Genomic DNA, 17,762 nt, shown 5'->3' with positions numbered 1-17,762 from the left:
GGATTTGTCTGGTTGCAGTTTTACAAGACAGAAAGCAAAAGACGACACAGTTTTATCTTCTTCCTTCCAACAAACCTCTTCATCAGTTACCAGAAGTCTCATAAACTCTGGCAGATTTCACAGACATGTCTCTTCTACCGAACCTTTTAAGGACACAACCATGATTCTGCTTCTTTTTTTTTTTTTTTTTTTGTTTTGGTCAATCTTTCGTATTCCCGTTTATTTATCTCTTCATCTTTGAGGTTTCTCAGGTTTGTAGCAGATTTAACTCCATCTTTCACAGCCCCTCCCTCCTTATTAATCCCAAATACTCCCCAGCAAATGCCTGCTGAGGTGAGGTGGTGCTCACACCTCACCCCTGCCACGTGGACCTCAAGGGATAAACCATCAATCATGCTCAATGGTCAACTTTCCTGGCGGGGTCACCCATGAAGACAGCGGGAGAGTTGCCTTGTTCTCCTCTCGCACCATAATTTAGACAGATTAGGGGTTATAGAAGCCATGATAAATGGGTTTGCCGTTAGTTATCAGAGAGATCTCTGACTTTGAGGCCCTGAACCTGGGGCAGGACACCTTCCAAGGTTTCCAACATCCCCGTTATTATCTCATCATGATTAGGGTTGTCACGGTAACCGGTGCAGCGGTAAACCCCGGTAAAAAAGTTGACAATAATAATAACCGTCTTGTTTTTAAAATAACTATATTATCTCGGTGGGTTTACTGTGGCTGCGGTGTAGGTGCGGTGACCCTTACCAGCCACCGTATCATCTGCTGAAGTTGCCGGCGGCACATGCGCGCCTTGTTGTTTACAACCAAAACTTTCTTGAAGCTAAAGCTGAAATAATGGCCAAAGGAGGAGACGGCAGTGCTCAGGAGGACATTTTTTATCCCTCAAAGACGACAAAGTGGGAAGTACGGGCATCTTTTGGATATTTGAAGAATGCCGAGGGACAGCTGATAGAAGACGGCTATCCTGTTTGCAGCACCTGCAGAAAAAGTGTCTGTGAAAGGCAGCAACGCTTCAAATCTCATGACACATCTGCATGACCATCACCCACAACTCTACAGTCAACGCAAGGCAAGCTAACGTTAGCGTTTTAGCTAAAATGTGTGATCCGAGGATTTGGGGAGAATGCAACGAGTCGCTATATAAAGCAGCCGCAGCGCCGCTGCCTGCATATAAACCGTGTCGCGGACACCCCATGTTGAAATGACGCTATGCATTACGGGGCTCCCAGGGGCAGATAAGAGTTGGTCTTTCTCCGAGAATAATTATGAATTTAACAATGATTACTGCCTGATGACATTTCCCACATCTGCAAAGCTCACTGGAAGGACACAAACCGAGGACAATATTTTCCTGATATACGGTTTATTACTCAAGTAAGGGTAAAAAAGTATCTGATTAGAAGGCTACTTGAGTACTGAGTATCATCTGATCTAATATTTTTAAAATGATGACATCAAGCAGACATAAAATAAGAAGTTATGGGCAAATATTGGTATTTTAAAGACTAAAGGGAAAAATGTAAACAAATAAACAACATAATTACAAAATAACACATTTTAGGCTAAATTTAGACACAAACTGAGGACAATATTTCCTGACATACAGGGTTTATTTAATTGTGTGAAAATGTAGCACGTTTAGAAAAAAATACCTCGATAATACCGAAAACCGTGGTAATTTTGGTCACAATAACCGTGAGGTTAAATTTTCACACCGTGACAACCCTAGTCATGATTGGTGTTTCCTGTTACCATGTGAAGGAAATAGTGTCCAGAGATTTATGGCAGTATGATATAATTGTCTCATCATGAACACCAAGGGACATGTCCAACCTGTACTGTGTAAGCAAAAGCTCAAGGGTCCAAATCTGCATCAGAGACAAAGGTCAAAGGTTGTGCTAACTCTGGATGAAACTTACACCTGCTTACCTGCATGTGGGCGAGCCAGAGATGAGAGGAAGGGATGTGCATTCTTTATGATTGTTGCCATACTTCTGGCCGTGTTTGCAACAGTCATCTAAAGAGAAGTGCTCTCCTCCTGCAAACACAACATGACATGTTTTTAATTAACGTCACAGCACACAGCAAAAATAAACCTTTAGAAGTTTAGAAAAGTAGGAAATTCATCTTTCATGTTGAACACGAAATCAAAACAAAAAATTTTGTAAATTCTGACATTTTCAAAGCATTTGAACCATCAGATTACCAAAATGAGAACCCAGAAAAACATTGATATTCACACAGATTTGTGGATGGCACAGGTGGACGGGACCAGGTGGGAAGGTTTCCCATTCAAACCACAGCTTTTCCGTGTGTGTTGAAGAGTTTTCACTGCAGCTGATACTGTTTGGATCTCGGAGGCCATGTTTGTGTGTTCAGCCCACTTGGGCCTCATGTAAGGGTTGTGGCTTTTAGAGGATTAGCAAAGCTCTTCACAACTGAATGTAAGGATAAACAGGAATTCATGCTGCATCCATCTTTTATATACAGTGGTGTATGCTTATACATGGTGTACGCTTACACACTTGTTGGTAAGGCTACTATAGTGCAGTAATGTTAATGTGCAGGGGTTCTGTCCAAGTTTATTTGGCAGCTTTTAACATTTATGATATGTTGTCCCATTCAAACCAAGTTCAGACACAAGATTTTTTGCTAATTGAGTTAAAAAGATGTTTTTGTTATTGAAACATGGATGAGTATGAAAATATCTCACAGTCTCTTAAGGGATTTACTTTATTTTATGCAGACGCTACATGATAAATATGTTGTTGTAGACACAAAGGAGGTTTTTTTGTCTGAAGCTGGACCAGCTCTATGTTGATCTGGCTGCTTGTTCCTGTGGATTAAAGCGTCTGGAATGCCTCAACTCTGTAAACAATCAAGCATCCCAATCACATCGATTCCCCCGCCTGTGGTTTGTGTGATCTGCCAAATGCTAAATAGCTTTGGCAGATACACTTCTCACACAGTGTTTTTCGTCTTTGTCTACGGTATGAACCAAGATCCTTTTCCCAAATGTCTTTTTTTATGTTCCATGAGAAAAAGCAGACAAAACAATTTTTTTTATTATTATTCTTCGAAATAAAAGTGGGTTCTATGGGTTCTACTGTGTGAGTGTACTACGCACAGAAGTGATGATGTAATAGAATAGTTTGCTCTGTTTACATGAAGCATCTGTTGTGAGAGATCTGGCAGGATTAACAAGGCTGGGAGGACAAGTGTTTGCAGTAGTGACTCTCCGTTTCATAGAGTTGATGCTTTCAACTAGCCTAGATAAACTAAAGCAGTAGCAAAAAAAATTGCTGTGCAAGGTTGGTGTAGTTGCACTCCTTTGTAGCAGTCTACCACTGGCCTTAATAGTGTTGCGTGTTTCTTATTGTGTTTGTTTGTTTGTTGGGTAGGCTTAGCACCAGAGTTGCAATAGGAAAAAAACTACAAAGATGGCCTCTGCTCAGAAACTGTGCTATATATATATGTATATATATATACAGTGGGGCAAAAAAGTATTTAGTCAGCCACCGATTGTGCAAGTTCTCCCACTTAAAATGATGACAGAGGTCAGTAATTTACATCATAGGTACACTTCAACTGTGAAAGACAGAATGTGAAGAAAAATCCACGAATTCACATGGCACGATTTTTAAAGAATTTATTTGTAAATCAGGGTGGAAAATAAGTATTTGGTCACTTCAAACAAGTAAAATCTCTGGCTCTCACAGACCTGGAACGTCTTCTTTAAGAAGCTTTTCTGTCCTCCACTCGTTACCTGCATTAATGGCACCTGTTTGAACTCATTATCTGTATCAAAGACACCTGTCCACAGCCTCAAACAGTCAGACTCCAAACTCCACTATGGCCAAGACAAAAGAGCTTTCGAAGGACACCAGGAAAAGAATTGTAGACCTGCACCAGACTGGGAAGAGTGAATCTACAATAGGCAAGCAGCTTGGTGTGAAAAAATCAACTGTGAGAGCAATTATCAGAAAATGGAAGACATATAAGACCACTGATAATCTCCCTCGATCTGGGGCTCCACGCAAGATCTCATCCCGTGGGGCCAAAATGATCATGAGAACGGTGAGCAAGAATCCCAGAACCACACGGGGGGACCTGGTGAATGACGTGTAGAGAGCTGGGACCACAGTAACAAAGGTCAACATCAGTAACACACTACAACGGCAGGGAATCAAATCCTGCAGTGCCAGACGTGTTCCGCTGCTGAAGCCAGTGCATGTCCAGGCCCGTCTGAAGTTTGCCAGAGAGCACATGGATGATACATCAGATGATTGGGAGAATGTCATGTGGTCAGATGAAACCAAAGTAGAACTTTTTGGTATAAACTCAACTCGTCGTGTTTGGAGGAAGAAGAATACTGAGTTGCATCCCAAGAACACCATACCTACTGTGATGCATGGGGGTGGGAACATCATGCTTTGGGGCTGTTTTTCTGCTAAGGGGACAGGACGGCTGATCCGTGTTAATGAAAAAATGAATGGGGCCATGTATCGTGAGATTCTGAGCCAAAACCTTCTTCCATCAGTGAGAGCTTTGAAGATGAAACGTGGCTGGGTCTTCCAACACGACAATGATCCCAAACACACCGCCCGGGCAACAAAGGAGTGGCTCCGTAAGAAGCATTTGAAAGTCCTGGAGTGGTCTAGCCAGTCTCCAGACCTCAACCCCATAGAAAATCTGTGGAGGGAGTTGAAAGTCCGTGTTGCTCGGCGACAGCCCCAAAACATCACTGCTCTCGAGAGGATCTGCATGGAGGAATGGGCCAAAATACCAGGTACTGTGTGTGCAAACCTGGTAAAGACCTATAGTAATCGTTTGACCTCTGTTATTGCCAACAAAGGTTATGTTACAAAGTACTGAGTTGAATTTTTGTTATTGACCAAATACTTATTTTCCACCTTGATTTACAAATAAATTCTTTAAAAATGCTGCCATGTGAATTCATGGATTATTTTTCACATTCTGTCTCTCACAGTTGAAGTGTATCTATGATGTAAATTACTGGCCTCTGTCATCATTTTAAGTGGGAGAACTTGCACAATCGGTGGCTGCCTAAATACTTTTTTGTCCCACTGTATATATATATATCCCTGGGCTCTGCTGGGTCCCCGGTGGGGGTGGTCACCCCTGAGTCCCGGGTCACAGGGTCCCGGGCTCGGCCGGCTAGGGGGTGGGAGGCTGCGGGCGGGCCTGTGGGCTTGCCGCCGATATCTCCCGGGACTCTGCCCGCTGCTGGTTGTGGCCCCCCGGGGTGATCCTCTGTGCCTCTCGAGGGGGGCGGGGGCCTTCATGGTTGCAGTCTCCTTGGGGTTCCAGTGTCCTGGGGCAGCGCCTGGATCTCTGGGACTTGGAGCTCCCTCCGTCTCCTACACATCTTTGGGGGGCAGATCTGTGGTCCCTCACACTATCTGTTGGACGCTCTTATAGAGAAACCTTACATAAACAAGCGCGTGTACACATACAGGTGCTCACATGGTGCTCTCAAAAGTATGGGCTTGGACACGTTCAACACATGTCTTAAGGCTGTGGTTGCCACTAAATGCACTATAATTTATTATCGTGTAATTGTTCAGTTAAACAATGTTGATTTTATATTTCATCATCAGGCTGTGATAGCTTGCTCCTAATGTATTGTTGTGTGTCCCATTTTTTTCTATTCTTTATCTTTCTGCAGGTCGAGAAGCAGACTCTTGTTCATTATTGTTTGTTTTTGTGGAACCCTCCCCCCTCTCTCCCCACCTTTTGTCTTTTCCTTTCTCTTTCACCTCTGACTCCGTGTCTGGTCGGAATTACAAAGCATTCAAAAACAATAACAATAAAGTTTTAAGTATCAGGCGTGACATTAAAAGCAGACGCTTTGATGCTCCCCCTGAGAGTAAATCTGTAAAGCTTGTCACCAGCATTCAGACATTAATTCTGTTTGTTTAACAGCCAGACAGGACACAGGGGGAAAAAAAGAAGAAACTGTTATATATATATATATATATATATATATATATATATATATATATATATATATATATATATATATATATATATATATAGGATGGCTTGGCTTGACAGGCTTGCTTTCACCCAGAGGGGCATAAAGGAATTATAGAAGAAGCATTTAATCAAGAGACTGATGAATCAATTCAGTAACAATGTTGCAAATTAGAGGTGGGTGGACGATGGCTTTTTACTTTTTTCCATATTGCCTCAAATGGCTTCCGGGCTTCCGGGTTGGTAACAAGATGGCGCCTGCGCTTGGCTTAGCCATGGTCATCGGCCACTTTTTCAAACTTAACCCTTCCAGCTCTTCTTAGGGTCTCAATGACCTTCTGACTCACAGTGTTGCAGGGGACTGTTCTGTTCTGGTCCTTCTGGACCTGACTGCAGGAGAAGCTGAGAGACTGGGCAGGTCTATCAGGATCTGCTCTGGAGTGGTTCTCCTTTTATCTGTCTGAGCGTTCCTTCTCCGTGGCCATCTCCAAGTTTAGGTCCTCCACCACCACCCTTACCCATGGTGTCCCACAAGGTTCTGTGCTGGGACCCCTACTCTTTCTCCTCTATCTCCTTCTTCAGCACATTCTGAGCTCCTTTAAAGGAATCTCCTACCATAGTTGTGCAGATGACATCCAACTGTACATCTCCTTTAAACCCCATGAGAAGTCTGAGCTGCAGATGTTACACACCTGCTTAGACTCTATCAAAACCTGGTTGGCTGGGAACTTTCTACAGCTGAATGAAGATAAGACTGATATTCTCATCTGTGCCCCTGACAAGCTGGTTCCCAAAGTCAGAGTCTCTCTTGGTCAGCTTTCTTCTCACACCAAATCCTCTGTCAGGAATCTTGGCATGGCCTTTGACCCAGCTCTCACCCTGGATCCTCATGTCAGTTCTCTTGTTTGCTCTTCCTTCTTCCATCTCAGGAACATTGCTAAGCTGAGTCCCATTCTGTCCCACTCTGAACTTGAGATTCTTATCCACTCCTTCATCTCCTCACGCTTAGACTACTGCAACTCTCTTTTCACGTGTCTGAGCAAAACCTCCCTGAACCGTTTGCAGGTGGTTCAGAATGCCTGTGCTCGGCTTCTGACCAAGTCCTCTACACACACACACCCACACCCCACTTCTCCTCCAGCTTCACTGGCTGCCAGTCAACTTCAGGGTTCATTTCAAGATCCTGGTTCTGGTCTATAGGGCCTTCTATGGACAAGCACCATCTTACATTGGTGATCTTCTCAGTCCCTACACCCCCAGCAGATCCCTGAGGTCCAGTGATCAAAGCCTACTGGTTGTGCAACGCACCAGGCTAAAGACCAAAGGTGACAGATCATTTGCTGCTGTGGCCCCCAGACTCTGGAACTCTCTCCCCCTGAGCCAGAGATCATTGGACTCAGTGGTTTCCTTTAAAAAGCACCTGAAATTTCACCTGTTCAGGCTGGCTTTTATATGACCTTCATTACCACCCTCTCCTTATTCTGATCTCCCTACCTATTCCACCTTCCCCAGGATCCACTGATTGTTGTTGCTGATTGTAGATGGACCTTTGAATTGCGTATTTTTAAAAAGTAGCTTTCCTTTCATGCCTCAGAATAAGCACGGCTACGCAGATTATTTCTCAACGGGGGTCTAACTCAGCATCAATGTTCAGTTTAGAGCTACTCCATTGTGAAAAAAAAACATTACTTTTTGTCTTCGTCTTCGTCGTCTTCGTCTTCCTCCGCTTATCCGGGTCCGGGTCGCGGGGGCAGCATCCCAATTAGGGAGCTCCAGGCCGTCCTCTCCCCGGCCTTGTCCACCAGCTCCTCCGGCAGGACCCCAAGGCGTTCCCGGACCAGATTGGAGATGTAACCTCTCCAACGTGTCCTGGGTCGACCCGGGGGCCTTCCGCCGGCAGGACATGCCCGAAACACCTCCCCGGGGAGGCGTCCAGGAGGCATCCTGACCAGATGCCCAAACCACCTCAACTGGCTCCTTTCGATCCGGAGGAGCAGCGGTTCTACTCCGAGTCCCTCCCGAATGTCCGAGCTCCTCACCCTATCTCTAAGGCTGAGCCCGGCCACCCTACGGAGGAAACTCATTTCGGCCGCTTGTATCTGCGATCTCGTTCTTTCGGTCATTACCCAAAGCTCATGACCATAGGTGAGGATTGGGACGTAGATAGTCCGGTAAATCGAGAGCCTGGCTTTCTGGCTCAGCTCCCTCTTCCCCACGACAGATCGGCTCAGCGTCCGCATCACTGCAGACGCCGAACCAATCCGCCTGTCGATCTCCCGATCCCTCCTACCCTCACTCGTGAACAAGACCCCGAGATACTTAAACTCCTCCACTTGAGGTAGGACCTCTCCCCCGACCCGGAGGTGGCAAGCCACCCTTTTCCGGTCGAGAACCATGGTCTCAGATTTGGAGGTGCTAATCCTCATCCCAGCCGCTTCACACTCGGCCGCGAACCTACCCAGCAAGAGCTGAAGGTCAGAGCTGGATGAAGCTAGGAGGACCACATCATCCGCAAAAAGCAGAGACGAGATTCTCCTGCCACCAAACTCGACACACTCCACACCACGGCTGCGTCTAGAAATTCTGTCCATAAAAGTGATGAACAGAACCGGTGACAAAGGGCAGCCCTGGCGGAGTCCAACCCTCACTGGGAACAGGTCCGACTTACTACCGGCTATGCGGACCAAACTCACGCTCCTCTGGTAAAGGGACTGAATGGCCCTTAACAGAAAGCCACCCAACCCATACTCCTGGAGCGTCCCCCACAGGGTGCCCCTGGGGACACGGTCATAAGCCTTCTCCAAATCCACAAAGCACATTTGGATTGGTTGGGCAAACTCCCATGCCCCCTCCATCACCCTTGAAAGGGTATAGAGCTTGTCCACAGTTCCACGGCCAGGACGAAAACCATGCTCCTCCTCTATCTGAGATTCAACTATCGATCGGACCCTCCTCTCCAGTACCTTGGCGTAGACCTTTCCAGGGAGGCTGAGGAGTGTGATCCCCCTATAGTTGGAACACACCCTCAGGTCACCCTTCTTAAAGATGGGGACCACCACCCCGGTCTGCCACTCCCTAGGAACTGCCCCCGATGACCACGCAATGTTGTAGAGACGTGTCAACCATGACAGCCCTACAACATCCATAGCCTTGAGATACCCAGGACGAACCTCATCCGCCCCCGGGGCTCCGCCGCTGTGTAGTTGTTTGACTACCTCAGCAACTTCTGCCCCCGAGATCGGACAGTCCATCCCCAGGCCTCCCAGCTCTGGTTCCTCCTCGGAATGCGCATTGGTGGGATTGAGGAGATCCTCAAAGTATTCCTTCCACCGTCCGACTATAGCCTCAGTTGACGTCAGCAGCTCCCCATCCCCACTGTAAACAGTGTGAGCGAGTTGCTGCCTTCCTCTCCTGAGGCGCCGGACAGTTTGCCAGAACCTCTTTGGAGCCGATCGATAGTCTTTCTCCATGGCCTCACCAAACTCCTCCCACGCCCGAGATTTTGCCTCGGCAACTGCCACTGCTGCACCCCGCTTGGCTATCCGGTACCTGTCTGCTGCCTCCGGAGACCCACAGACCAGCCACGCCCTGTAGGCCTCCTTCTTCAGCCTGACGGCTCCCCGAACCTCTGGTGTCCACCAGCGGGTACGGGGGTTGCCACCACGACTGGCACCGGCCACCTTACGACCACAGCTAGCAACAGCCGCCTCGACAATCGCAGAGTGGAACAAGGCCCACTCGGACTCAATGTCCCCCACTGCTCTCGGGACGTGTTCAAAGCTCTGCCGGAGGTGGGAGTTGAAGACCGTCTTGACAGGTTCTTCTGCCAGGCGTTCCCAGCAGACCCTCACTATGCGTTTGGGTCTGCCAGGTCTACGCGGCATGTTCCCTTGCCATCTGATCCAACTCACCACCAGGTGGTGATCAGTTGACAGCTCCGCCCCTCTCTTCACTCGGGTGTCCAAAACATACGGCCGCAGGTCAGATGATACGACTACAAAATCTATCATCGACCTGTGACCTAGGATGCCCTGGTACCAAGTGTACCGGTGGGCATCCTTATGTTCGAACATGGTGTTCGTTATGGCCAAACTGCGACTTGCACAGAAGTCCAATAACAAAACACCGCTCGAGTTCAGATTAGGTGGGCCGTTCCTCCCAATCACCCCCCTCCAGGTCAAGCTGTCATTGCCCACGTGAGCATTGAAGTCCCCCAGCAGGACAATGGAGTCCCCTGATGGAGCACTATCTAGCACTCGTCCCAGGGATTCCAAAAAGGGTGGGTACTCTGAACTGATATTTGGCCCATAAGCACAAACAACAGTCAGGACCCGTTCCCCGAACCGAAGGCGCAAGGAAGCTACCCTCTTGTCCCCCGGGGTAAACCCCAACACACAGGCAGAGAGTCTCGGGGCAAACAAAAAGCCAACCCCAGCCCTCCGCCTCTCACCCGGAGCAACTCCAGCAAAGTAGAGTGTCCAACCCCTCTCCAGGTCTCGGGTTCCAGAGCCAATGCAATGTGTCGAGGTGAGTCTGACTATATCTAGCCGGTACCGCTCAACCTCTGCCACAAGCTCTGGCTCCTTCCCCGCCAGCGAGGTGACGTTCCATGTCCCAAAAACTAGTTTTCTTGTCTGGGGATTGGACCGCCAAGGCTCCCGCCTTGGTCTGCCACCCGTACTTTTTGTACATTTTCAAATCACTACTATTTCATTTGATTACTCACCTCCAAATTCCAGACCTTTGTCTTGAGTCAGAAAAGGGTAGAATGCCTTTTCCAGGTCAGGGACGAGGTCCTGCCCCAAGTAGAGGAGTTTAAGTATTTTGAGGTTGCTCACGAGTGAGGGACAGATGGAGATTGCTGCATCTGCAGTAATTCAGGCTGTGTACCGGTCTGGTGTGGTGAAGAGAGAACTGAGCCAGAAGGCAAAGCTCTCACTTTATTGGTCGATCTATGTTCCTACCTTTACCTATGGACGTGAGCTTTGGGTAGTGACTGAAAAAACAAGCGACTGAAATTAATTTTCTTCACAGGGTATCTGGGCTCTTCCTTAGGGTGAGAAGCTTGGTCATCCAGGTAAGGATGGAAATAGATCTGCTGCTCCTCCACATTAAGAGAAGCCAGCTGAGGTGGCTCGGGCATCTGGGCAGGGTGCCTACTGGACGACTCCTTGGTGAGGTTTTCCAGGCACTTCCAGCAGAGAGAAAACCCAAAGTAAGACCCAGGGCACGCTGGAGGGACGATGAGATGTCTCTCAGCGGGCTGAAACCCCTTGGGATTCCCCTGGAGGGGCTGGCCCAAGTGGCTGGGTAGAGGGAAGTCGGGGGCTCTCGTCTTCATACAGTGGACTAACAGTTTGTCTCTCCCATTCCTCTGAGCTATGCAGTTCTCTGACTGTTTTCTTTGACTAGGAGAAAATTTAAAGTTTTGTGTTGTTCCATGTTCCATTGCACCCATAACTTTGTTTATGACCTGCCTTCCTTTGCTGTCAGCTGTAGCTCTGCTACGCATCTCGGTAAACAAAAATATTGGCTCCTTAACAATGTTGGTGGGTAGGAACTCAATAGGTGAGGTGTGATGCAATTCTAATTTTCCTTATTGTGATGCCACAATAAGGGACTTTTAGAAATGGCTTGTTTTATGCATATAATTCCTCCAACCAAGCACTGACAGAAAATGGATGGATGGTCTTTATTTGCAAAAAGTCAGATTCCTATAATGTTCCCTTTAAAGAAGTCTTATTATTTTTACTTGACAACACATTTTTTTCTTCCTGTTCTGAATTTTTCTCAGCTGATAATTTGAACTCATGCTGTCATTCCAAGGCCAACACTGTCTGCTGCTGAAGCAGACATGACTGAAACTACAACCCCGTGCTTTATCAGAAGTATTAAACCAGGCACAGCCGTCTTCTGGCTTCGACACACCCCATCTCTGTAAGTCATTGGTTTACTCAGGGGGCTCTTAAGATTTGGATTGAGCTGCTGTTGTAAGGGCCATTCTATCTAAGCAGAGCAGCACGAGGCTTCGCTGAGTCTAGACACCTCATGTAAACACAGCTTAGTGAGCTTTCTAGAGGAGCTGGTCCAGGCCAGACATCACAAGAGAAGAGATAATCTCTTTCCAAGCTGCACTCAAAAGCTTTTGTTTGGACGTTTTTGTCCTACGTGATGGAATAAACAAGACCAGTCCAGGGACGTTAGTCTCTAGATCAGGGATTCCCTAAGTGTGGTGTGCGCACCCCTGGGGGTGCGAGAGCTGATGCTGGGGGTGCGCGAGGTGAAAAGTGTGATGGCTGCTGAGCTCAGAGAGTCTGTCATACGTCACCATTAGCATAGTATATTTTGCGTGTGTGTGTGTCCTCCGCATGTGCCCTAGCTTCATAATAACAATGCGCCGAGTTTCAGCGCTCTGACCTGCACACGCTGTCAATAGCAAGATATGTTCCGTATTTGATAATTTTTAATGATGTTGGAGGAATCTGAAGGTGGTGAGTCATTCTGGCAGATTGTAATTAACACCCTGTCTCATGCAGGTGTTCTGACATTGTAAACCTCACACACACAACATTGTGGATGTAACAAAATAAATCAAGAAATGATTCCCGTCTGAGCATTTTAGCATTATTATATTATTATATTAGCACACTGACTGTGGGACAGCACTCTAAACGTGTCAGGCTGTTAACAGCATGCTGAAGATCTGAAGTTCAGAGTTAGACGCGTTCCAGCGGAACCACGGCTCACGGGTGCACATGTGAGCACATCTCGGCTGGGCAGAAGTAATTTTACAACATTGGTTTAAATAGCGCCAATAACGAGACGCGGTGACTGGAGCGGCTCATGGAGCTGTGCCGCACACACACACACACACACACAGATACACACACACACACACACACACACACACACACACACACACACACACACACACACACACACACACACACACACACACAGAGAGAGAGATTCAATAAGTGCACACTGCACAGTGCCGTCAGACTGAAGGCAGAAATGAGCGCTGCCTCCTCTATGATAAAAACTTTTAAGAGGTTTTATAACAACATTTTTCATTCAAGGTCATATTAAGATATTAGCTTCTATTTTGGGATGACGTATTAAAGTCGGGTCCGCTCCAGCCAGTGACTCCTCGTGAACCTGACCACAACTCATGTTACTGCAGCATTTGTTGTTCCAGGTCGCGTGGCAGCGGATCGCAGATTCAGCCACACCATAAAACAGCAATAAGTCTGTCTGAGGCAAAAGTGAACCTCATGGCTATTGCTTTTCCATATTTTCCCCTACAGACATTTGATTACGCACAAGCAGGTGAACAGTTCAGGTTTACGCAGAGCAGAAGGAAGGAGAGCGCTCTGGCCGCACAGGTTAAACGTTCCTACTTTGAAAACCATTAAATTGCATTGTTTATGTGCTACCTGGGCACTCTAAATATTTATTTAAAATTAAATCAAAGGAAATTGTAATTGTATTGAATGTTTATTAATTACTATTTCAAAAAATGAAAGTGATGGGGAAAAAGGTCGATCATATTGTTTTAACCCTGTCTGTCGAGTGACTGTTTAGCTTGACGTCTGATATATATATATATAAATATATATATATATATATATATATATATATATATATATATATATATATATATATACATATACATATATATATATATATATATATATATATATATATATATATATATATATATATATATATATATATATATATATATATATATATATATATATCCATGCCCTGATATATGGGCTGGGGGGGTGCGTTGACATGGTCGGGATATAGAAGGGGGTGTGCGGCTAAATAAGTTTGGGAACCGCTGCTTTAGATGACACTCTGTGAAGATCTGGCTGAGCTTATGCATGGCTGAAAGGTTTCTCATCAGACACCGCCCCCTTAAACGGAACATCCAAAATAAAAGTGCCTCCTCGGCTGACTGTGAAAACCGCGTGTGGCCAGATGCCCTCACCCACACTTTGGTGGCCCTGCTGTGGGTCACACCTATGAGTCTGGACCTTCCTGATGAGACACTGATCCTTCTCACTGCATACCAGGACACGTGACCTTTGACTCTTAGGGCAGACATTAGAGACAGCTGAATTTTAAGCCCTTCCATGTAATGCAACATTTTATTTTACCAGTTAACATTAAAAACAAATCTAGACAAAGAAAAAAACATTATGAGGACCAAAGTTTATTGCAGTGGCATGTTCACAATGGTGCCAATGAAAAATTTAATATTATGTGTATTTTTCTAAAGTTCCTTACCACAACACATTTAATTTCCTTTAGTGTGTAAAGGAACATATGATATATATACAATATTTAATAAAATGCATCTTGTTTGTGCTAATAACTACTGCTACTTACTTGTTTTTGTTTACTTTAGAGGAGGAGCTATTGTAAGACCGGCACTATTTAAACATTCTGAAATAAAAGAAAAACAACTTGACACTTTTTTACAATTTAACTTGCAGGTAAACCACCCCAGAGAACACATTATTGTCTTTATATCTCATATGAAGCATGACAATAACTTATCTAGAAAGAAAAATTATGAAGGGAAAAAGAAATCCTAAAACATGATTATCTTGTTCCATTGTTTGGTTCTTTTCTAAACACAGAGTATTGATTTGTTTTTGCCTTTTTTAGCTGACAAGTTTCAGCTAACGCTGCAGCCATCCCCAGAGCACCGCCGATGGTGGTGGTGTCGGCGGTGCTAAACGGAGAAGGAAGTGACGCCACCAACATCGCCGGTACTATACTCTGTGTTTAGAAAAGAACCAAACAATGAAACTTTATCAAAAGATTATTATCTTGTATTGTTATTATCTATCCATCCAATTTCTTTACCCACTCATCCAAAAAGAAAGAAAGAAAGAAAATGATCTTTTATACAGCACCTCTCAAGATAAAAATCACGAGGCGCTTCACAAAAACAAAACAAAAATTACGCATTAAAAAGATTTGAAAAAAATTATTCAAAATATGTTTAAAATAAGAAAATAATACAAATTGTGAATTAAATTAAAACGTAAGAAAAGGGAGAGAGAAATTGAATAGGAAAGAGGGAAATCAGTGGATTCCGGGAAAGGCGGAACAGGTCAGTTTTCAGCTACTTTTTAAAGGAGGCCACTGAGTCCACTGATCTTAGGCTCAGAGGGAGAGAGTTCCAGAGTGTGGGGGCCACAGCAGCAAATGATCTGCACCTTTGGTCTTTATCCACACAGGATCGTGGGGGGCTGGTGCCCATCTCCAGCAGTCTCTGGGCATGCATGCAGGGTACACCCTGGACAGGTTGCCAGTTGTTGCAGGGCAACACATAGACGCATAGAACAAACAACCATGCACACACACTCACACCTAAGGACTATTTAGAGACCAATCCACCTGACAGTCATGTTTTTGGACTGTAGGAGGATAGTTCCTGGAGTGCCTGGGAAGAACTCAAGGAGAACATGTGAACTCCTTGAAAAGAGACCCCAGGACCTCATTGCTGCAAGGCAACAATGCTAATCACTGCTCCATTATGCAGCCCATATTATCATTATCAATAGTTTATAGTGGCCTATTACTGTCTTTGTTAGAAGCTTCAAGCCTTAAAAATATAGAAAACTATGCAAATAGTTTTTAATACTGTTTTCCTGTTGTGGAAGTTAAGGAGTTTAAAAACACAGTTGCAAAAATTTTATAGAAGGTTATGCAAACTGCTCTGTCACCAATATCATTACAATTATTGGTAACACTGTACAATAAGGGTCCCTTTATTAGCATTATTTAGTGCATTATTAAGTATTAATGCACTATTAATAAAGTATTAACAACTGCTTAACCACATCAAGTAATGCATCACTAAGCAGACACCCACCCCTCCCACTGCCTTGGCTCTTTGTCCCAACCTTAAGGACACTTAATAGTTAACAACATCGGTGACGTTAAAAAGTGACCCGTACTGTAAAGTGTTACCCAGTCATGTACTTGCAACTCTGATTATTCAGAAGCACAAATCGCTTCCTGTGTTTTGGGCTTTCGGAAAAACTTGACAGTGATGTAAAGATTTTTAAAATTACTTCTTTTTTTATTTTTTTTTGGAGGGGGGTGAAGTTGTTTTAAGAATGCAGTAAGATACGTTATACAAGAAATTACACACTTCATTCAAAAAGTAAAACATTTCTGTTTGTCTTCACCAGACATGCTAGCCTGGCCAGCCTTCATCCATGCTTCTTTATGGGAAGCATTGGGTCTGGGAACTCTTCTATCAGAATAACCCCGCCCCCTGAGAATTCTAACTGAGCCAATCAGTGCGTAGTAGCATACGTCACACACCACAACGCTGCGTTTCTCATAAACACTGGCGACTGAAGCGGAGTTCGCTGCAGCTCTTTCCTCTGTTCTAAATGACTTGGACATGTCTTTCAAACCGCATCAAGTAGAAGCACTAAAAGCCTTTCTTCTAAAGAAAGATGTTTGGGCCATTTTCACAGCTAAAAACAAAACTACAGCGTTGTGCGGTACAGTCGGCATTTCTGCCTTTTTCTGATTGGTTGTTTTTGAGCTGGCTAGTCCTGCCCCTCATGTGCCTCTCTGCTTGTGAGTGACCAGACTAGCTCTCTGTGTAGAATTAAACAGAGGACTTGTCTGGCAGGCCAGGCTACAGACATGCTGGTGGTGACATTTACGCTTGTTTTTTCATAAAATAACGTTGATCAACCTCCATTAAACATTTTAGATAAGAGTGGGTTTAAGACAGCCCTTTACTTTTGGCTCCCTCTGACTAGCCATTAGCTTATCAGTCCTGCAGTTTGAAAAGCTGTATCTCTCCACAGAGGCTTTTTCAAGATTGCACAAAGGGTAAGATGGTAATAAGTTACACACAAAAACAGACTTTAAGGTGGTATTTAATTTATGGCCACGGATGGCTGGATGTAAGTTATAGCCTACATCACACATAAAAGGTTTACGTGAATGGTGAAAATATGCAAGGGAGGAAGAGATACCAAGTGAAATGTGTTTCCTAAATGTTAGATCCCTCACAGACCTGCAGCTCTTTCAAGTAGACAAGATTAGTAAGATGCTTTAATCATGCCCCAACTAGTCCTCAGGCGAATCATCACCGCCTTGAGTTTCACTCTGTTATCTGTTTGATTCTCACTTTAAACACCAAGAAGACACAACAGTACAGAAACTTATCAAGCATTGCAGTTTCATACATCTGTCTGATTATTCTCTAGTGGGTTTGGATTTAAAAGTGTTAGAAAGTGATTTACCTTGCCCAAGAAGACCTCCGAACAGGGAGCAGAGGAGCAGCACACACAGAGCCATTGGAGTAGCTGAGACTCAACAATCTGCTGGAGAAGGAGAAGGAGGAGGTCAGATAAACTCTGAAGGTGTACGAGCACAATCTGCTCCCCCGGTGCGAACCAACAGCAGCCCTGTGTCGGAGGAAGGAGGACGGATTGTGATGGAGCTGAGAGGGAGTTGTGACTGGAGTGTCTAATGGGGCCGTGAGGGGCGGGCTGGGGCCACACACACACATACACACATTTACACAGGCTGACACACACACACACACACACACACACATGCTCACACACACACACACTCTGACACACACACGCACACACACAAGCACACACACACAGTCACACTTTTTTTTTCTTAGTCTAAATTAACCTTTTACCTGCAGATTTGGTCTTTTATTTTAAAAATATCTCTTTTAGACATTT

At 45.1% G+C, this 17,762-nt stretch overlaps 1 protein-coding gene across 3 annotated transcripts in view; it reads right to left on the bottom strand.

Moving 5' to 3' along the window:
* The window catches only part of fbln1 (fibulin 1), an 80,627-nt gene extending 63,112 nt beyond the window's left edge, over positions 1–17,515 (bottom strand). For all 3 annotated transcript variants that reach the window (XM_054732868.2, XM_015975129.3, XM_015975130.3), the window contains exons 1-2: positions 17,304–17,515; positions 1,939–2,047 (exon numbers count right to left, since the gene is read on the bottom strand). In XM_054732868.2, the coding sequence (XP_054588843.1) occupies positions 1,939–2,047; positions 17,304–17,358 (164 nt within the window). In that variant the 5' untranslated portion in view covers positions 17,359–17,515. The remainder of the gene's footprint in view (positions 1–1,938; positions 2,048–17,303) is intronic.
* Positions 17,516–17,762: the final 247 nt, after the last annotated feature.

Source organism: Nothobranchius furzeri, chromosome 4, assembly GCF_043380555.1.
Source record: "Nothobranchius furzeri strain GRZ-AD chromosome 4, NfurGRZ-RIMD1, whole genome shotgun sequence".
Classification (NCBI taxonomy): domain Eukaryota; kingdom Metazoa; phylum Chordata; class Actinopteri; order Cyprinodontiformes; family Nothobranchiidae; genus Nothobranchius; species Nothobranchius furzeri.
This window is presented reverse-complemented; position numbering and strand designations above follow the sequence as displayed.